Source organism: Podarcis vaucheri, assembly GCF_965113315.1.
Source record: "Podarcis vaucheri genome assembly, chromosome: 5".
NCBI classification, from domain to species: Eukaryota; Metazoa; Chordata; class Lepidosauria; order Squamata; family Lacertidae; genus Podarcis; species Podarcis vaucheri.
In genome coordinates this window covers 2863090-2885425 of record NC_138763.1, presented here as the reverse complement: position 1 = coordinate 2885425, position 22336 = coordinate 2863090, and the positions used below count along the sequence as shown (strand labels likewise).

The 22336-nt window shown below is 49.5% G+C and overlaps 1 protein-coding gene and 1 long non-coding RNA gene across 4 annotated transcripts in view; both read left to right on the top strand.

Moving 5' to 3' along the window:
• Positions 1-22336, top strand: part of LOC309533369 — a 190820-nt gene that overhangs the window by 134803 nt on the left and 33681 nt on the right. The gene's annotated exons all lie outside the window — the stretch shown is intronic.
• Positions 1-22336, top strand: part of LPP (LIM domain containing preferred translocation partner in lipoma) — a 300872-nt gene that overhangs the window by 250237 nt on the left and 28299 nt on the right. For all 3 annotated transcript variants that reach the window (XM_082224279.1, XM_082224280.1, XM_082224281.1), the window contains one exon: positions 8933-9102. In XM_082224279.1, the coding sequence (XP_082080405.1) occupies positions 8933-9102 (170 nt within the window). The remainder of the gene's footprint in view (positions 1-8932; positions 9103-22336) is intronic.

The following is a 22336-nucleotide window of genomic DNA, read 5'->3' as shown; positions in this document are numbered from 1 at the left end:
AAGCCCTCAAGGAGGACCCGGGGGCAAGAGAAACTGGGGTCCAGTAACTGGCATTCAGAAGCATCACTGACTCCAACAGTGGTCACAGAGCAGAGCTAGTAGCCATTCAAGAAGGACACTGACAAACTGGAACGTGTCCAGAGGAGGGCAACCAAAATGGTCCAAGGCCTGGAAACGATGCCTTATGAGGAATGGCTAAGGGAGCTGGGCATGTTTAGCCTGGAGAAGAGGAGGTTAAGGGGTGATATGATAGCCATGTTCAAATATATAAAAGGATGTCACATAGAGGAGGGAGAAAGGTTGTTTTCTGCTGCTCCAGAGAAGCGGACACGGAGCAATGGATCCAAACTACAAGAAAGAAGATTCCACCTAAACATTAGGAAGAACTTCCTGACAGTAAGAGCTGTTCGACAGTGGAATTTGCTGCCAAGGAGTGTGGTGGAGTCTCCTGCTTTGGAGGTCTTTAAGCAGAGGCTTGACAACCATATGTCAGGAGTGCTCTGATGGTGTTTCCTGCTTGGCAGGGGGTTGGACTCGATGGCCCTTGTGGTCTCTTCCAACTCTAGGATTCTAGGATTGTATGAAAAGCCCTCTCCTCCCTGAATTTGTCTGGCTGACCACTGTGAAAACAGGATGGTGGACTAGATGGGCCACTTGATTGATCCTGCAGGCCCTTCCGATGTTCTTAAGACGATAAGAATGGCCGTAGCAGGGAGGGGTCAGGCCAGAGATTTGACTGCACTAATTCAGAATACTGGGGGGACTGGCACTTTTGAAAGTTCCCTGCCCCCTGTTATAAAGTCCTTCTAAACATACAGCTTACACACCAGGGAGGCATGAATGGTTTTCCAGCCCTTTTTGTTCTGCATCTTTCTTGTTTTCCTATATGCTGGGACTTCTTAAGATGGGGCATTCCTAACTGTGATCTCACACCTGCTGCTACCTGCGAAGATTGGGCTTTGTGCCCCTGGGGCAGCTTTCTGGAGGAGGGGAGCCTCTACTGTCTTGCAGAGCCCCCTCTGCAGATGGCCCAGGGGTGGTGCTGCGGCCCCCTGCTCTTCAGGGGGTCAGACAATTCACCCTGTAAAGCTGATGGCTAGGGCTGATTTAGCATATGCAACGCTGGGGTGCAAAAAACTGCCCTGTGTCCCCAATTGGGGGGCAGGCCAAAGTTGTTGAGCTTTTTAGGGGGGCACACAACTCTCTCCCATGCCGCACACAGCTCTCTCTCGACGGCCCTTCAATCCCAGGTGCGCAGGAGGGCAGAACTGACCAGCTGCCTCAGCACCCTGTGCTGCTCCCAGGGGCTAACTGAGAAGCAAGGTCCGAGTCCAGTCCGAGGTCGAGGGTGTGGACAGGGTGCTGGCAGGAACAGGTTACCAACAACGTTGCTCCCGCAACCTGGGACTGGGGCTGGCTGGCTTTTATCTGCCCCGAGGCATAAGGCGGCCCGATCCTCTGGTGACTCGCCTCTCCTGGCCTGGAGGCGAGCACTCCTCCTGCGGGAACTTAGCCTCTGCAGCTCAGGAGAGGCTGGAGGGTTACTGGACCCAGAGGCAACCTCCGCTTCCCCTGACGGGGCTGAGAGTGGAGCACCTGCAGGCAATGGGTCCTCCATCACCTCAGGAGCCAGAGCAGACTCAGCTGACGCCTGCACCTGAGGATCCGGCACAGGTGAGGACCCTTCAGGCTCAGGCCCCAGCCCCGGCTCAGCTGGTTCTGGAGGCAGGGAATCCTGTGAAGGCTGGGATTCCTCAGGTTCAGCCTCCGCGTCTGAGTCCCCGGCCATCACACACCCACAGCAAAAAGAAACCTGTGGCGCTCCGACACACTCTGCTCCACTCGGCAGCAGCTGTCGGCTGGCCTGGGTCTTCAATCTCTGGACTCCAAAACTCAGCCCCGGACTCTCGACCTGTCGCCCCCAAGAGCCCTGCACCCCTAGCGCCTATGGGTAAGCCAGCCCTGCTGCTGGCTATTCAGCACCTCCCAGGCTGGTCATCGCTTTGTTTGAAGACCACCAGCCCTGACCCCACTTTCCTGCATTGGCAAGGGGAAAGAGTGTATGCCCCCTGCCCAAAGGTGGTCCTGTGATTCACATGCGCCTGCGGTTGCTGAAGGATCACTTTCCTTTGTGTGGAAACGATCCGGAAGGGTTAATCCCAGGACCAGATAAGGGGCAGGGGGAAAAGAAGCGCTTGACAGCCACCAGAGGTTTTAATTGAATGTCGGTGCTGCTGGAATTTGCTGTCGCACTCAGAACTCCGGATAATGCTCCATTGTTATGAAAACTGATAATCCAGCCTTAGCAATGGGTTGTTTCTTTCAGCGTGACAATCAGCTCTGTCATTTTGGGGGTGGGCATGTTTCCGTTGGGTGTAGATTGTTCCCTACACTTAGTCTCTCTCTTCCCCACACTTCCACCCACACCTTTTCCCTTTTGAAAGGAGAGGGGGGGCACCTTTTAGCTGCGCTCATTCTCGGATAATTTTGGAACGGTGCGGGAATGGAGGATGAGATCTCGGAAGGCCACGGCAAAGGGAGAGGCATTAGCAATCAGATGCAATTTTGCGCGCTGAATGAGTGCTTTGATCAAGCGATGCCTTTCATATCTCTCTCCTCCTAAAATACAAAATATGCCGTAGTTGGAGTATTTTGGGATGAACCGAGCAGCAAACATTTCTGCTCTGCAAAGAAAACTCATCTGAAACATCAACCCTGGGAAATTACCTGGGAGTCACAAGATCTTCTTGAACCTGACCAGGTGGGAAGCAGGCAGTCTGTGGCCTTGCCCTGCTGAATCACAAAATCCTAGAACTGTGTAGTGAAAAGGGACCCAAAGGGTCATCTGCCCCCCTGCAGTGAAGGAATATTTTGCCCAGCAATTCAGGCCAGGAGCTGGCAGGGAGGGGCATTGTCACCCCGCCAACATCCCGGCAGAGGCATCACTGCTTTTTACCCAGAGGGGCAAGGAGGTTGTTACTGTTCAGGAGCACTGGTGAGACCACCACTTTGGCTCTGCAGGGGTACTCACGCACCACCCCCTCCCTGATGCCTCACCTCCCTTCCTCCCAGAAAGCAACAGCAAAAGAAGCTAAATGCTGGAAGATTCGGGACAGACAAATGAAAGTGCTTCTCCACAAAGTTAAACTGTGGAACTCTCTCCCATTGGAGACAGCGGATGTCTTTAAAAGAGGATTGAAGGAGGAAGGCTACAAAGCAGAATGGCTGTGCTGTGTCTCCACAGTTTGAGGCAGCGATGCTTCTCAATATCAGTGGCTGGAAACCGCAAGAGGAAAGCGTTGCCCTTGTGTTCGAATCCTGCTTGTAGGCTTCCCTTTGCTGCGAGAACAGGATACTGGGTTTGATGGGCCCGATCCCCCAGGCTCTTCTTACATTCATAAGTCTACAGGCCTCCCAGCTCTACTGAAAGCCTTCATAGAATCACAGAACAGAGTTGGAAAAGACCATGAGGGTCATCTAGTCCAACCCCAATGAAGGAATTTTTTGGGTCCAGTGTGCGGCTCAAACCCACGACACTGAGCATAAGGTCCTGGTGCTCTTCTGTCCGAGCTATCCCAGCTCAGCTTGACTTCTGTGGCCGCATTGCATAGTTAAAACATTCAACAACAACGAGAAGAAAGGCAGACCCAACGCTGCTCTCTTTCCCCCTCCTCTTCGCAGAACACCGTGTCCCAACTATTCTTATCCCTCGCCGTCAAATGGCTGTCGTGAGCAGAAGGTCTTAAAAGATTAAAGTGTGGTCACCGGTGGCCTTTGACTGGAAGGGAAATCCATAAGAGCAAAGCTCTGTGTGTGTTTGCGCGACACGCACCATAGCCGGGATTCGGGGCGGGCGAGGGTTCGACAAGGACCAGGAACGGAAATCTTGTTAGGCTGCTGACTAGAAACGCTGTTCTGTCATCGATATTTCTTCATTAGGAATAATGATTTTTCCACGTCCGCTGCCAGTGGGTTCCCGGCCGTCCAAAAGCCGGGATGTGCCATGAATCTCTAAAGCGCACTTATCGGAGGGACTCCGAAAGCGGCGAGAATTCAGAAGGCGGCGAAGGAGGGGGGCAGGTTGCACGCACTGCGACGCCGCAGGAACAGCGGTTATTGATGGCACCTGTGGGAGCCCTTAGGTGGATATTTCAGTCTGATGTATTTACATAAGAAAGATGTCCTGGCTCAAAGACGGCGTGTTCTGTTTCTCCAGCTCTCCGTCATGTATCACTCTGCAGCAGCGGTGGGGGCTCTGGGGAGCGGCGGAAGCAGGCGCATGTAACCGTGATGAAGGCATCTCCTTGCAAGCCAAAGAAGCAGGGAGGGATGGCTTTGGCTGCTGCATCATCTCGGAGCGTTCGCCCGCCCGTTCCTTCCAATGCCTTGCCTGACCTCTTAAGAACAGTTCTTGTTGTTGTTTAGTTGTTTAGTCATTTCGTGACCCTCTGGACCAGAGCACGCCAGGCACTCCTGTCTTCTACTGCCTCCCGCAGTTTGGACAGACTCATGCTGGCAGCTCCGAGAACACTGTCCCACCATCTCATTCTCTGTCGTCCCCTTCTCCTTGTGCCCTCCATCTTTCCCAGCATCAGGGTCTTTTCCAGGGAGTCTTCTCTTCTCATGAGGTGGCCAAAATCTTGGAGCCTCAGCTTCAGGATCTGTCCTTCCAGTGAGCACTCAGGGTTGATTTCCTTCAGAATGGATACGTTTGATCTTCTTGCAGTCCATGGGACTCTCAAGAGTCTCCTCCAGCACCATCATTCAAAAGCATCGATTCTTCGGAAAATAGCCTTCTTTATGGTCCAGCTCTCACTGGACCAGAACAGTGCTATCATTGATTAAATTGATGTGCCCCCATCCTTCCAAAAATCACAGGGCAGTTTAGAATGTAACAATGTAAGGATAGCATGCTGGATCAGGCCACAGGGCCTTTTTGCCCAGCATCCTCTTCTTACAGTGGCAAGCAGGACCAGAGCTCAAAAGAAACTCGCACCTTCATCTGGTTTCCTGCAAAGCTACTTCCGCCCTTCAAAGGAGGTGGAGTTGCAGGCATCACGCTCCCCCCCCCCGCACGCGATTGGGGGGATTCCCAGCTGCATCAGCTCCTGGCCAGCCAATCGGCTGGCTCTGGGAATGTGGCTTGCCCTACTTAAGGCAGGACGCAGCCAGGGATCTCCCTCTTTTCCCGCCTGCCAGCTGTTCCTGCTTTTCCCACCCTCCCGCCCTATAAGGTTTTCTTTTCTTTGACCTTGCTATGGACCTTGGTTGGTCACCATTGAGGGGCCTGGTAGGAATTTTTCCACTTGGCAAATTGGCACCTGCCACTTGGTTTTTGCCTACCTCATAGCAAATCGTCACAACTTTCTGGGTATTGGCGGTTAGACATTGGTATTGTTTTGTAGATGGAAGAGGGGAGGAAGCGCCATCACCTGCCCCACATATTGAAGGGTAGTCTGATAAAGGATTCTGGGGGGCGTGGCCCTGTCTGAAGCCGAGGGAGGTGAGGGCCTAAGCCACGCCCCCTATTGGTGACCCTGGGGGGAGTTCCTAATTGATGTGCATCAGCAGGACTCCCCCTACTGGTGGTTAACCCTTCCCGGACTTCAAACGGACGGGTGAAGTCGGATATAGTCGGTTAGGGCCAATACCACTCGACACCTGTAACCCATAATGTTGTGGACTTAAGGTAAAGGTAAAGGGACCCCAGACCATTAGGTCCAGTCGTGGCCGACTCTTGGGTTGCGGCGCTCATCCCGCTTTATTGGCTGAGGCAGCGGGCGTACAGCTTCCGGGTCATGTGGCCAGCATGACTAATGCTGCCTGGTTCCCTGTAACTTCACTTCTCGCAATAGGGGAACCGCCAGAAGGCACTCTGTGCTGTGTGAAGAAGGACTTTTATCTGCCCCGAACCTTCCAACATTCAGCATCCTTGGGTGTCCACGAGTTTTAATGTAATGGGAGAAATTAGTGTACTGGACTTAGTCATGTTGATTCATATCAGCGGGTCCTCTCTGCGTTATACTTACTAGAATGCCACCCTCTATAAACATGAAATAGGTAAAGGGACCCCTGACCATTATGTCCAGTCGTGGCTGACTCTAAGGTTGCGACGCTCATCTCGCTTTATTGGCCGAGGGAGCCAGCGTACAGCTTCCGGGTCATGTAGCCAGCATGACTGAGCCGCTTCTGGCGAAATCAATGCCAGAGCAGCACACTAAAACGCCGTTTACCTTCCCGCCGGAGTGGTACCTATTTATGTACTTGCACTTTGAGGTGCTTTCGAACTGCTAGGTTGGCAGGATCAGGGACCGAGCAACAGGAGCTCACCCCATCGCGGGGATTCAAACCACCGACCTTCTGATCGGCAAGTCCTAGGCTCTGTGGTTTAACCCACAGCGCCACCCGTGTCCCAGACATGAAATAGAAGTTTACAAAAATCCAGAAATAAACATTACCAATGAAAATGATCCACATTTAAAGCAGACTAATGAACGGGGGTGGGGAGTTCTAGGATGCATTAAAATTTAAAATAGAAAAGAAATGCAAATGCACAGTAAAAATAATCCACATATAAACCACCATTAGCAATGTAACAAACTAACTGAGATAGCATCCTTTTCATGCAGAAGTTGCTGTTCTTTGAGACACTTAGAATCTCCTGGTTGGCCTCTGTATGGAAGCAGGAGACTTTACCAAGCAACCCCTTGGGTTGACCCAGCAGGGCACTTCTGACATTTATTTTATTTTTAAAAAACATTTTTTTAATTGTTATTCTTTAAATTTCCTCAAACATTCCTCCAAAATGCATTGTGAAAACCTGTGCATACATTGCAGCCTCTAACACTGGACATCTGTAAAATATGTCCACAGGTTAATATGGGAGCTGGTCTTTAGTTTGTTGTAGAATTTGTGAATGAAATGAAGCTCCGCCCTCCTTGCGCAAAGGTGTCTCTCTTCTTTGTTCCTCTTAAATTGTGGGTCATTTTTTCAGTCAGGGCCTCCCGTGAGAGCGAGTTCCACAGTTTAAATATGCGCTGCATTTTATTTCACTTTTAATCTGCATACCGCCTTTCTATATTACTATGCACAAGGCCATCTACAAGCTGAAGAAACAGCAAAGTAGACAGCAAAGTTCACACACATAATAAACAATCTGTTCCAATACAAAAAGTCAAACAGTAAAACTAAATATTAGCAAATAATAATTGAACAGTTTACACTTCTCAGTTTTTACTAAACTGTTGTTGTTGTTGTTTAGTAATTTAGTCGTGTCTGCCTCTTCGTGACCCCCTGGACCAGAGCACGCCAGTCACTCCTGTCTTGCACTGCCTCCCGCAGTTTGGTCAAACTCATGCCGGTAGCTTCGAGAACACTGTCCCATCATCTCGTCCTCTGTCGTCCCCTTCTCCTTGTGCCCTCCATCTTTCCCAACATCAGGGTCTTTTCCAGGGAGTCTTCTCTTCTCCTGAGGTGGCCAAAGTCTTGGAGCCTCAGCTTCAGGATCTGTCCTTCCAGTGAGCACTCAGGGCTGATGTCCTTCAGAATGGAGAGGTTGGATCTTCTTGCAGTCCATGGGACTCTCAAGAGTCTCCTCCAGCACCGTAATTCAAAAGCATCAATTCTTTGGTGATCAGCCTTCTTGATGGTCCAGCTCTCACTTCCATACATCACTACTGGGAAAACCATAACTTGAACTATACGGACCTGTGTTGGCAAGGTGATGTCTCTGCTTTTTAAGATGCTGTCTAGGTTTGTCTAAACTGTAATCAGCAAAAATAACTGCAAGTCACAATGCATGAAGAAGTCCTTCCTTTTCTCTGTCCTGAATCTTCCCATATTCATCTTCATTGCTTGTCCGCAAGTTCTAGTATTAGCCGAGATGGAGGAAAGCTTTTCCCGATCTGCTTCCTCCGTGCCGGGTCTAATTTCGTAAACTTCCGCCCTGCCTCCTCTTCCTCCAGCTAATGACTGCTCCCCACATTAAATGGGAGGCGCCCTTTACGTGGTTGCACACAGTCCCTGGACCCTATTCGGCACCATTAGCACAGGCTTGGCTTCACCTCCCCCCAAGTGGGATACCTGGAGGTCTCTGCCCACCTCAGTCAGTTGCCCAATCCCGCCTGGGGAAGCGTTGCCAAGGTGATCAGGCCAGGTAGGGGGAGGGACCACCTGCCCACACAATAGAGGGAGGATCTTACCTGGGAATTGTCAGTTGGCTCCAGAGCTTCTCCCACCCTCAGTTAAGACTTCTTTTGCAGGTTAACCTTTTCTCCACAGGTATGTGGGCGCTGCTACGTCAAGGTCACTGTTGAAGGGCCGGAAAGGAATTCCCCTGCATTGGCAGGTTTGCCTTTCCCGTAGCAAAACGTCACAACTTTGTCAGTATCAGGCCTTGGGCAGAATCCTTTAGTCTCTCTTCCCTGAATGGGGGGGTGTGTGCAGCGGTGACCCATGCCCCCCCTCTTTGTGGCAGCGATACCAGGGTTCCCCATTAAAGGGGTTGTATTGAGGGGAGGCTTTGGCCGTATGCCTAGAGGTTCTCATTGTTCTCCCCTGAGATGGCAGCGTAATGGGGGCAGACTCTCTCTGCTTGAACATATGTTCTCCAGAGCCAGCCCATCCCCCCCACACACACTGGATAACCCTGATGCTCCCCAGTTCCCTGGCGGGGAATTGGGAGGGATAAACGCCCAATGCCTGAGCCAAGGTCTACCCACATCTGAAACGTAATAAAGTTGTGGCCAATTTTAATCCCATAGCACGTTGTCTTTGAGTCGTTATTCCACACGGGGTGGGGGCGCCCAGGGCTTGGGGGACTCCACCTGTCCATGCAAATCCGGTTGATGCCCCCTTACGTTCCCATGGGGGTCTCCTTCGTGGCCAAGCACCATGAGTGGTCCCTAACTCCAGGCCCCTCTCTGCCCTCCAGGTCGCTGTGCCCGCTGCGGGGAGAACGTCGTGGGAGAAGGAACCGGCTGCACCGCGATGGACCAGGTCTTCCACGTGGAGTGCTTCACCTGCGTGACCTGCGGCAACAAACTGCGGGGCCAGCCCTTCTACGCGGTGGAGAAGAAAGCCTACTGCGAGCCCTGCTACATCGTAAGTGCCTCCGACCGCTCTCTGCTTCTGGCGGAGCTGGGTGTTCATTCATTGTGTTTCTATCCCACCTTTTCCTTGAAGGAACTCTCCCCCTCCTCATTCAGTCCTCACAACAACCCTGAGCGGTAGGCTTGGCTGAGAGGCAGTGAGCGGTAGCCAAAGCCACACCCCATCGAGCTTCATGGCCAAGTGGGGTTTCGAACTCCAGCCTCTCCCAGATCTTAGTCTGGCGCTCTAACCACTCCACTCCACTGACAGGTGTCTCTTTGGATTCAGGAAGACCGTTTGTATGTTCTGTGTCTCTCTGATTCTCGAGTCCCCACTTACACCAGGGTCCCCATGTGAGATGTACCTGCCCCTGGGGTGCAGTGGGATTATCTTTGGGGTGCACCAAGATGCAAGGGGGTGGCACAGGACACTGGAGGTCATACCTGTTGATGTCGATGCTCATTGGCTGTCTCGAGGACTCAGGTGTGAGGAATCTTCTGAGGAATTAATTTCTGGGAATCCCCAAAGCATGCACCGCTTTGTGTCCAGCTAAGCTACTTGGATAAAGTATCTCCTTTGACCCAGATGACGAATGCCTATTTATTGCATTTCTAGCCAACCTTTTTCTTGATAAAGAGCTCAAGGCAGTGCACCTAGTGCTCCTAAACTCCACATTTTATCCTCGCGGCAATCCTGCGAGGTTAGTTAGCCTGAGAGTGAGTGACTGGCCAGAGGTCTCTTCCATTCTACAATTCTATGATTCTATGAAGTCAAGGACTTAGACCTTTCTGGAGCAAAAGGGGACCCTTTGATGGATTCCTCTTTAGCATGTGTTTTGGGTAGGTAAGCCAACCCCGCCCTTTGCACAACAGAAGAGTCAAGAAACCCACTTTATACGGTGGTCAGGAAGGGGAGACCACGCAGCAGTGTCAAAGTCAAGTCCCGTAGCCTCTGCTTCTCTTACCCTTCAGCATTAGATAAAAATTTACAGCAACATAAAACTAAACGTTTATGGTCAGCCTCATTGCATTTATGTTTCTTACTGGAAAGGAAGGACAGTTTCTTTGGGAGGAAGGTTCCTGGGGAAGCTGTCTTTATTTCACTTTCATTTCATTGGCCAAGGTGGGAAGGAAGGACGTTGTGCAACTTCAATCCCAAAGAGAAAGACTATGTAGGAATGTGGCAGAGTATATGCTTGGCCTACAGAAGGTCTCACATTCAGCTCTTCCCATCTCCGGTAGTGAGGTGGAAAAGACCTCTGCCTGATGTCCCAGAGAGGTCAGAAAGGAGAGCAAACTAGGCAAGGAGTTCTGTGGGTCACTGAGCCCCTGCCCCACTTGACCAGTGGACATTCATAAAATTTGGGACAATCCCAAAATTTATCTCCAATCCCAGTCAGTCCCCAAGTTCAATCCCAGTTCAAAGGATCTTGGGTTGGCAGACATCTGAGAAAGACATCTGAAGCCACCTATCATATTGGACAAGTTGGGGTTACAAGGACCAATCTCCTGACTTCGTTCCAAGCATCTTAACTAAGCTGTTCCCCTGTGTTGTTTGGAGGCCAGCCCTGTCACTCACAGGATAGCCCCTCCCTCTGGCTGAGACAGACAGGATCTAGCATCTTTAGAGTCCTATTCCAGGGGAAGGACCTTCACACCCCAGATCCTGCCTAGGATCTTTTGGAAGAGCCTGGGATCAGCCAGGGGGACATTGTAGCTACACACGAACCACTGCAATTGGGGGGGGCGGTTAGCAATGAGGTTTTGTGCCCACATCACCCCTACGTTAGGAATTAGGTCACTGGCCTTACAAATCCAAGGAAGGGAGGTTGGTATATCCTGCTTCCCCAGATGAGCAACTTGGAGGGAGATCAGATTCAGGACCCTGGATAGTTCACCTGCAGCTGAGACCAAACATCTATGTTGTCTCAGCAAGGTTCTGAGTCTTCTTCTGGTTCTCCTCCTCCTCTGCTTCTAGTTCTTCTCCTCTCCCAAAACAGCATAAGAACAGCCTGCTGGGTCAGGCCAATGGCCCATCTAGCCCAGCCTCCTGTTCCCACAGTGGCCAGAAAGATGCCGCTAAGGGAAATCAGAAAGCCGGCTCAAGAGCAACAGTCTCCCTTCCTCTGGTTTCCAGCAACGGGATTTCAGAAGCATTTCTGTCTCTGACTGTGGAGGCAGATCATAGCCTTCATGGTTAGTAGCCATCAATAGCCCTCTCCTCTATGAATTTGTCTAATCCTCTTTTGAAGCCACCGCTGCCTCCTGTGGCAGTGAGTTCCATAGTTTAACTTCCTTTTGTTGCTTTATGCTGCCGCAAGGCCGAGGATGGGCCCTATTACCACTCCCTACCAGCAGCTCACTTCAGTCACAGCCTTTCCTTGAGCTTCATACCTCTCAAAAAAAGCTCAATTGCATATCTACGGCTGGGTGGTCTCCATCCCTGGAGTGCTACTTCCTGGCCAGTTGAAAAGTCTTCTTCTGCAGCTGTTGGCTCCTTTGGGGCTAATGGAGTTTCCAACTGTGAGGCATCTTTCCCCAAGGTGACTGTGGACCAGCCATGGCGAGAGTCTCCTTCAGGCACAAGGAAGGGGAGGCAGTTCTGGTGACCCACATGAGATGGACCAGGGCATCCTTCTCCTCAGAGCTACAGCTTCCAGAGGACTCTGTCTTGGAGGAGGCCTGGTCCAGGGTCACGATCCTGCGCTCGCGAGAGCGGAGAAATCTTTCAAAGGGAAAGGGAGGCCCTCCCTCCTGTCTCGCCCCAAATCTGCCATAGCTTTGAGGTGCATCTGCCTCAGGCAGCCCAATAATGGTTTTGAGATTATTTAATCTCATTACTTACGCACTTCATTAGCCTGAGTGAATTGCTGGCGAAGGTTCAGTAAGATTCCTCCGTTCGGAGATAAAAGGATGAGCAAGAAAATGCAAGAGGATCCTCGTCCTCTCGCCCGCTTTCAGATTTATCATCTAATCTTTGTTAAAGCATAAAAGAATGGTAATTGGCCGGCGGCGTGAGCCTGATCCTCAGCGCGGCTTTGAGCGCTGGAGGGGCAGGATGACAACCCTCGTCGAGGACAATTGTCCCAGAGCACCGCAAGGACATCTTGCAAGCAACCACCGAGGGTCCCCAGGGGCTCCAGAAAGCTAGCGACATTTAAGAACAACCGGGCATTCAAAGGAAATGCAAATACAAAATAGAATAATAGAATTGTGGAGTTGAAAGAGGTCCACGAGGGTCATCAACCCTCTGCAATGCAGAGATCTCCATGGAAGGACTTTCCATTCCACCGTCAAACAGCTCTCACCACCACAAAGTTCTTCCTAAGGTTTAGTTGAAATCTTCTTTCTCGTAACTTGAATCCATCGGTGGTGAGTTGAACCTCCGGAGCATTTGAGGGATTAACTATTCATCAGTTAAACATCAGGAATAACTTCCTGGTGGTAAGCACAGCAGAATAGACTTGGTCAGAAGGAGGCAGACTCTCCTTCCTTGGAGGTTTTTAAGCAGAGGTTGGATGGCTAGCTGAGATTTCTGCATTGCAGGAGATTGAACTAGATGGCCTTTGGGGTATTTGAAGATCGGTGTCATACGAACTTTCAGTCTCCTCTCCTGCAGGCTTTGCTGTTGTTTAATCATTTAGTTGTGTCCGACTCTTCATGACTCCCTGGACCAGAGCACTCCAGGCACATCTGTCTTCCACTGCCTCCCACAGTTTGGTCAAACTCATGCTGGCAGCTTCGAGAACACTGTCCAACCATCTCATCCTCTGTCGTCCCCTTCTCCTTGTGCTCTCCATCTTTCCCAACCTCAGGGTCTTTTCCAGGGAGTCTTCTCTTCTCAGGAGGTGGCCAAAGTCTTGGAGCCTCAGCTTCAGGATCTGTCCTTCCAGTGAGCACTCAGGGCTGATTTCCTTCAGAATGGATAGATTTGATCTTCTTGCAGTCCATGGGACTCTCAAGAGTCTCCTCCAGCACCAGAATTCAACTCCTGCAGGCTAAACATGCCCAACTCCCTTGATCATTCCCTTGATCATTCCTGTATTTTTGGTTTCTATGGAAGCCGCCCAGAGTGGCTGGGGAAACCCAGCCAGATGGGTGGGGTACAAATCATAAATTATTATTATATTATTATTATCAGAAGGAAAGTTATGAGGAATATTCAGAAGGTGGTGCCTGATGTTCCTGTGGATTCAACAGCCAAGAGCCCCCTACTGAGACCCACCCTCTTTCTCCTGGGTAGGGAAGGAAAAGGAATCGGTGTAAATACAACACTCCTTCCCCAAAATGCCACTCTCGCCTTGAACTAGACGGGGAATTGGTTGCTTAGGATGAAAAGCAGGACAACGGCCGTGGGCTAGCCCTGCGTGGTTTGCATTGCAAATGCTAAATCTTCTAATGCGTTTCCAATTATCTGGCCTGCACCTTCGCTCAGTCTCTCTCCATTTGCCATTATTCATATTGTCTGAGAAGCCTTGCTGGTCTCTTCCCGCCCCTCTCTGCCTCCCCCAGGATGCTAAAACGGTCTCACAAATAACCTGGGGTGGTGGTGGCAGAAACATGTCCATGCCGCCACGTGGGACGAGGAATGGGCAAATCTGTGCATCTCAGTTTCAAGTTGTTTGCACCAACTAGCGTTTTTTATTGTATTTCTTTTTTTTAAATACCCTTTAGAAGAATGGTAAGCCTTTTAGTGCTGATGTCTCCTAACAGACAGGCATTTGCATGCAATTGTGTCTAATATACATGCTTTCGCAAAGCAAGTATACACACTTTGCCGTAATAGGTGCATTTCTTGGACGTATTACACGGCTGGAGAGCTGCGCTGCAAAATTCAGAGAAGTCTGTGTTTCAAAAGGTGGCAAAATCGGTGACAGGGCACCCAGAGAGGGAGAGGGAGGAGAGGAGAGGAAGGATTGAGAGAATGCAGTGCAATGACTAGCAGGGCAATCCTGCTTGGGTCTACTCATCAGTAAGTCCTATTGTGGGCCAGGTAAGTGGGGTTAGGATTCCAGCCTAAGAGAGAGAGCTCGGAACCAGACAGTCCAGATCTCGCCTAGAACTTAAGCACACCAAGAGGCCCAAAGTTGAGATTCCAACAGGGGGTTGGACCTTATGGCTCTCAGGATCCCTTCCAACTAGATTTCCACCACCACCAGCAGCAAACCTGTGCCTGCCACCTGTGCCCATTGTTGCAGAATTTCTGCCCTGCCCTTTAGCCAAAGTAGGGTGGGGAAGGACTTTCAGGAAAGCTCACATAGTTTCTTTGATTCTCTGTAATGATAGCCCAAGCACCATTTTTTCAATTGCAAAAAACCCGCTGCCTGTGAAGGCACTCAAGAGCAGAGATACAGTGGTACCTCGGGTTAAGTACTTAATTCGTTCCGGAGGTCCGTTCTTAACATGAAAATGTTCTTAACCTGAAGCACCACTTTAGCTAATGGGGCCTCTTGCTGCCAGAGCGCGACTTCTGTTCTCATCCTGAAGCAAAGTTCTTAACCTGAAGCACTATTTCTGGCTTAGTGGAGTCTGTAACCTGAAGCATATGTAACATGAAGCGTATGTAATCTGAGGTACCACTCTATTATTATTATTATTATTATTATTATTATTATTATTATTATTATTATTACCAATAATACCCCACCCATTTGACTGGGACTCCCCAGCCACTCTGGGTGGCTTGCAGCAGAATATTAAAATACAATGATTCATCAAATATTAAAAGCTTCCTTAACAAGGCTGCCTTCAGATGTCTTCTAAATTCCGATAGTTGTTTATTTCTTTGACATCTGTTGGGAGGGCGTTCCACAGGGCGGGTGCCACTACCAAGAAGGCCCTCTGCCTGATAATCAAGGGGAGAAGCGAGGGGGTTCTTCTTCCTTTCCCCAGCCATCAGTTTTCTGCCCCAGTGGCTTCCCTCTTTCCCATGGGGTTTCCCATAGTTTCCTACTCTTCCAGCTGCTCAGCTCAACCCTACCAGAAGCAGATTTTCCTGACTGAAAGGGACCTTTCATCACCCACCATTTCTGTACTGCATGTCGTCTCAAGTCCCTTTCCCCTCCCAGCCCATGTGCAATATGGGCATTCGTAGATTCACAAAAACACAGGAATCGACAGATGGCCATCCAACCTCTGTTGAAAAGTCTCCAATGAAGAAGAGTCCAGCACTGACCTGTTGGCATGCAGAGGTCTGGGAGGCCAGCTGGCTAGCCCCGGCCGGGCTGTTCCCTTCCAGCCATCCTGCTGCATGGACCATCACTTCTGCACCAACGTAAATCAGCGACCCGGGCTTCAAAGCCAGGGCACACTATCAGCAGATTGAACTGCGCACCCAGAATAGGCGTGAGGCTTGTGGAAGCATACTACAACTACGGATTTATTAATCATAAATCAGGACAAAGAAACATGTCGCCTGTCTCTCATGTCGTCTCAGAGAGAACAGCTAAAAGCAAAAGCTATACACAACGGAAGTTCCCAGCATACTGTGCTGGAATGTAAACAGACATGTGACACGTAAGAATCCCATGTCTGTTTCTTAAGGTGGAATGGAAATGTCAACATGACCTCCCTTGCAAGATTGTTGTAAAGACAACTCTAGTCATGCAAGCAAAGGGCTTTGAACACCACAAAGCCCTGAGTCCCTCTAGACATCATTTTCTATGGAGCTTTCATGACGATTTGTGTCTGTGATGCTGTCAGGACAGTCATACGTTGATTCTGGTTTCTTCTTCTTTTTTAGAATATATATTTTATTGGACAATTTTAGCAAACAAATTATCAATCAACATAACCGTTTACATTCCCCCCTTTTTTTCCTCCCTCCCCTCCCTCCCCTTCCTCCCTCTCTCCCCCCCCCCAGCAATTCCCTTAGCTCCCCTCCCTGGTTTCTTCGCACATATTATCCATTGCATATTATAAAATTGTACATATCATTGCCTTATCTACCATATATTCAACTGGTAACTTTGTGAATGTTTATTCAAAACCTGCCAAGGAGTCAAAGTTGTTTTGTTGTCTTTTTAGTTAATTTGTAAAAAGGTCCTAATCTTCCTTGAAGTCACAGTTGTCCTTATTACGTAGTTTGTATGTCAACTTAGCCAATTCCGCATAGCTCATCAATTTTTCTTGCCACTGTTCTTTCGTTGGGATTTCCTCATTCTTCCATCCTTGTACTAACAAGAATCTTGCCGCTGTTGTAGCGTACATAAATAGATTCTTTGTTTTTTGGCAGGTCTTGTCCTACAATCCCTAATAAAAATGCTTCAGGTTTCTTTATAAATGTCATTTTAAACATTTTTTTCCCATTCATTGTATATCATTTCCCAAAAATTTTTAACTTCTCTACATTCCCACCACATATGATAAAAAGTACCTTCCTTTTCTTTACATTTCCAGCATATGTTCAACCAGGTTTTGTACATTTTTGCTATTTGTACTGGTGTGATATACTATCTGTACATCTAGTTTTCTTTCAAAAGAGAACAATCTGTAAATTTCAGAACTACTTTCCACTGTGGATATGTTGATTCCGGTTTAAATGTTGTTTGCATCTGCAAAAGTTTCAGGGGAGACATACCGCTTCATTTCCAATCAGTTCATGCCTGCGTAACTTTTTCCTGAAATCCCATAACTCTTCATGCCAGAAATGTTCTGCTTTTGGGTAGGTGAAGTCATCCTGCCTTGGTTGCACTATAGCACAAGAGTGCCCCTCTGGACAGCAATAATCTAGTATCGCTGGGGAGTTGGAATGGCTAATAAAGCAGAATAAGGTGCAATATGATTCCATTAGGGACGTGGGTGGCTCTGTGGGTTAAACCACAGAGCCTAGGACTTGCCGATCAGAAGGTCAGCGGTTCGAATCCCCAAGACGAGGTCAGCTCCAGTTGCTCAGTCCCTGCTCCTGCCCACCTAGCAGTTTGAAAGCACGTCAAAGTAAAAGTAGATAAATAGGTACCGCTCCGGCAGGAAGGTAACGGCATTTCCATGTGCTGCTCTGGTTCGCCAGAAGCGGCTTAGTCATGCTGGCCACATGACCCGGAAGCTGTACTCCCTCGGCCAGTAAAGCGAGATGAGCGCCACAACCCCCGAGTCGGTCACGACTGGACCTAAAGGTCAGGGGTCCCTTTACCTTTTTATGATTCCATTACTAGTGCACTTGTTGCAGAAAACTGTCATCTGGAGGGACCCTCTGCTTAAATACTCAGCAATATTTTTATCAGCGGCTGGGATGCCTGAGCTGGATGCCTGAGCTTGGGTTGGGTGAGCCTTAAATATTGCCCAACGTCTCATTTCCTTCCCAGAGATACGAACGCGATCATAATCACCATTCTTACAGCACCTTATCTGCCAAATAGCCTAAATTGAGTTCTGCCACACCGCCCCACTGCATGGAAAAGCAGGAAACCTGAATCAAGAGGCTTTCACATTCCGCTTGTTTGGAATGAGATGCGAACTCCTCTGTGCCTCTAAGCAAATCTCTGCTTGGAGAATGTTTGCCTGCTAGTAACAGGAAAGGGGGGGGGGTGCAGGTGGCATATTAATTTCTGCGAGGAGACCTGGCAGCCACAGGTTTGCTGGTGGTGACAGTGGGCAAATCTGTGGCAAACAGAAAACAAGGGTGCGTAATAACCAATAATGTCATCATTAGTCTCTTCGGTGTGTAGCTTACCATGCACAGATTGGGTCTGATAATAATAATAATAATAATAATAATAATAATAATAATAATAATAATTTATACCCCGCCCATCTGGCTGGGTTTCCCCAGCCACTCTGGGCGGCTTCCAATAAAACACTAAAATACAATAACCTATTAAACATTAAAAGCTTCCCTAAACAGGGCTGCCTTCAAATGTCTTCTAAAAGTCTGGTAGTTATTTTTCTCTTTGACATCTGGTGGGTGGGCATTAACAGGGCGGGTGCCACTACCAAGAAGGCCCTCTGCCTGGTTCCCTGTAGCTTTGCTTCTCACAATGAGGGAACCGCCAGAAGGCCCTTGGTGCTGGACCTCAGTGTCCAGGCTGAACGATGGGGGTGGAGACACTCCTCCAGGTCTACTGGACCAAGGCCGTTTCAGGCTTTAAAGGTCAGCACCAACAGGATGAGATGGTTGGACATTGTGCTCAGAAATGTACTGGGAGCCAAGGTAGGTCTTTCAAGACTGGTGTTATGTGGTCTCGGTGGCCGCTCCCAGACGCCAGTCTAGCTGCCGCAATCTGGATTAATTGCAGTTTCCGAGACACCTTCAAAGGTAACCCCATGTAGAGTGCATGGCAGTAGTCCAAGCGGGAGATAACTAGAGCATGCACCACTCTGGCGAGACAGCCTGTGGGCAGGTAGGGTCTCATTCTGCGTACCAGATGGTAAACAGCTGCCCTAGACACAGAATTGACCTGTGCCTCCATGGACAGCTGTGAGTCCAGAATGACTCCCAGGCTGCGCACCTGGTCCTTCAGGGGCACAGCTACCCCGTTCAGTACCAGGGAGTCCTGAGGGCAACCAGGGAGGTTCGGCTAAGAGCTGATACCTGGCCCCAGGTTTCCCAGTGAGGATTCGAGTGGGGATTCGAACCCTGCTCTCCTGGGTCCTACTCCGACACTCTAACCATTGCTCCACACTGCCTTTCAATTCCCCCAACCCTGCCCTGCTTGATGCCCCCCCCGGCTGCTGCTCCCGCTGCCTCCGCTCCCCCAGAAGGTCTGAAAAGATGCAGCAGAGCCACGGCAGCAGTCTTGGGACGGAAAGGGAAGGTTAGTTGCAATATCCTTGCATGCGCTGTTATAAAAGATTGACGAGCGCGATGCTTGCCTTGTGCCAGCTGTCAGCTTTCCAGCCTCAGTACTTATCAGAAGGACGTCGCCCAAGGACGAGCGGCTTGCTCAGGCTGGGGACACGGCTTCGCTAGGCAAATGCGCCGTTTGCCGATGTCCTGATGACATTCTCCCAACCAGGACCATTTTCCCCTGCGACGTCATCTCTGTTCCCTGTGACCTGTTGCAGCCGCTCGTTTTTGCAAGGATAACGAGGCAAGTCAGGTCTTCCTTTCTGCTGCTCCCCTGGAGCTCCCTTGATATATATACCGTATTTTCCGTGTACAACACAACCTCATGTCTAAGATGCCCCTTATTTTTGGGGACTCAAAATTAAGAAAATGGGGGAGGGGAGATTGCCCAAAGTTGTTGAGCTTGCATGCATCACGATAACCACTTATCATCTGTCCCATCGCCGACACAAGCCGCCACTCGCCCGCACAATTAACGAAACAACAGCCAATAAACACCACCGCTTCCACAGCCACCAGTAACAATCTCTGGGTCACAGCAGCAGCCAATCACGCATCAACCCTATGCACTATCCTTGTACAGAAGAGAAGAAGAGTTTGGATTTGATATCCCGCTTTATCACTACCCTAAGGAGTCTCAAAGCGGCTCACAATCTCCTTTCCCTTCCTCTCCCACAACAAGCACTCACTGAGGTGAGTGGGGCTGAGAGACCTCAGAGAAGTGTGACTGGCCCAAGGTCACGCAGCAGCTGCAGGTGGAGGAGCAGAGACGCGAACCCGGTTCCCCAGATTACGAGTCTACCGCTCTTAACCATTACACCACACTGGCTCTCGACCCAACTTTTAAAGCTTTTTTAATTTTAAAAAACCCTCGTCAAACACATGGAAAAGTGCAGTATATTGATTACATTTGTACAGTCATACCTCGGGATGAATACGCATCGGGTTAGGCATTTTCGGGTTGCACTCCGTAGCGACCCAGAAGTAACAGAGTGCGTGACTTCTGGGTTTCGCCGCTCGCGCATGTGCAGACTGTCAAAATGACGTCACGTGCATGCGCAGAAGCGCCGAAACGTGGCACGCACAGACGCGTGGACACAGGTTACGTTTGCTTCGGGATGCAAACAGGGCTCTGGAACGGATTCCGTTTGCATCCCGAGGTACCACTGTATCCCGCCTTTTCCTTCTCGGGAATAATAATAGTACAGCCCCTTTAGTGTCTTTGGTGTCATTGTTACACACCTCCAGAATCTCTGAGCGGTGAGAGACTTCAGGAGTCCCAGGCACTTGCCCAGGACTTCGTTTCATTGCAATGAAGGTCAGCAGAGACTGTGGTGTCTTTAGGATATATGCGGTTTTATTTACATATATATCCAACCTGTGTATCGTGTGCCTCACAGCTTTGGCATTCAGCAGATCTTGCTTCTCCAGCAAGCTTTGGATTCAGCACAGAGCAAGCAGATCTCTGTATCTCCTGCCTCCAGCTTACCTCCAACACAGCTCCCACACAACTCTGGCTATTCTAATTATTATTATTATTATTATTATTATTATTATTATTATTATTATTATATACCCTGCCCTCCCCAGAGCCGGGCTCAGGGTGGCTAACAACATTAAAACAGTAAAAAACATAATGGAGGGGGAAAACCCAATTTAAAATACAGGTTAAAATGCAATTTAAAATGCAGCCTCATTTTAAAAGTCAAAACCATAAGGGGAGGGAAACATAAGGGTCAGACTGAGTCCAAACCAAAGGCCAGGCAGAACAGCTCTGTCTTGCAGGCCCTGCGGAAAGATGTCAAGTCCCGCAGGGCCCTGGTCTCTTGTGACAGAGCGTTCTACTAAGTCGGGGCCAGTGCTGAAAAGGCCCTGGCCCTGGTTGAAACCAATCTAACCACCTTGCGAACTGGGACCTCCAAAATGCTGTCATTTGTGGACCTTAAGGTCCTCCGTGGGGCGTACCAGGAGAGGCGGTCCCATAGATGATAATAATATTAAATCATCATCATCATCATCTTATTATTATTTATACTCCACCCATCTGGCCGGGCCTCCCCAGCCACTCTGGGCTGCTTCCAACAGAATATTAAAACCACAGTAAAACATATAAAACATCCTACATTAAAAACTTCCCTAAACAGGGCTGCCTTCAGATGTCTTTTAAAAGTCAGATGGTTTTTTATTTCCTTGACATCTGGTGGGAGGGCGTTCTACAGGACAGGCGCCACCACCGAGAAGGCCCTCTGCCTGCTTCCCTGTAACCTCACTTCTCGCAGGGAGGGAACCGCCAGAAGGCCCTCAGAGCTGGACCTCAGTGTCTGGGCTGAACGATGGATCTCAAGGTGGTGTGTGTGGCTCTCTCCCCCTCGTCTTTAATCCTCACAACAACCCTGTGAGGTAGAGGTTAGGCTGGGAGTCAGTGACTGGCCCCCAATGTCACACCCAGCAAGCCTCATAGCTGAGTGGGAATTCGAACACAGGTCTCTCCCAGGTCCGAAACTCTAACCACTAAGGCCAAACCCTGTCTCTGTGGTCTCTTACTGGGTCTGAATCTGTTTGGAAGCCGTCTGTTTGCAGGATCAGGTCTAAAAGAGTTCCCCTGCCAAGTCTTGCTGACATACTAAATTGTGTCGCTTCGCAGTGCTTTGTCCCCAGTTTCCTATTCTTTTTATTGTTATTTTTTAAAAAACAAAACAAAACCTGGTTTTAGAGGGTTTGACCCCAAATGGAATAATTTACAGCAAAATACATATACCCTTGATAACTGCAGATGGTGACAGCAGCCACGAAATTAAAAGACGCCTGCTTCTTGGGAGAAAAGCAATGACAAACCTAGACAGCATCTTAAAAAGTAGAGACATCACCTTGCCAACAAAGGTCTGTATAGTTAAAGCTCTGGCTTTCCCAGTAGTGATGTATGGAAGTGAAAGCTGGACCATCAAGAAGGCTGATCACCGAAGAATGGATGCTTTTGAATTCTGGTGCTGGAGGAGACTCTTGAGAGTCCCATGGACTGCAAGAAGATCCAACCTCTCCATTCTGAAGGAAATCAGCCCTGAGTGCTCCCTGGAAGGACAGATCCTGAATCTGAGGCTCCAAGACTTTGGCCACCTCCTGAGAAGAGAAGACTCCCTGGAAAAGACCCTGATGTTGGGAAAGATGGAGGGCACAAGGAGAAGGGGACGACAGAGGATGAGATGGTGGGACAGTGTTCTCGAAGCTACCAGCATGAGTCTGACCAAACTGCGGGAGGCAGTGGAAGACAGGAGTGCCTGGCGTGCTCTGGTCCAGGGGGTCACGAAGAGTCGGACACGACTAAACAACAACAACAACATATACCCTCGCAATAACAACAGGAATTGATAATAATAGGAGTAACTGTCGTTTTAAGGCAAGCTTCTCTGGGGCCCGATCCAACGTTCCTACTCTCTTGGTGTCAAATGGGGCTTGGACAGGAAAA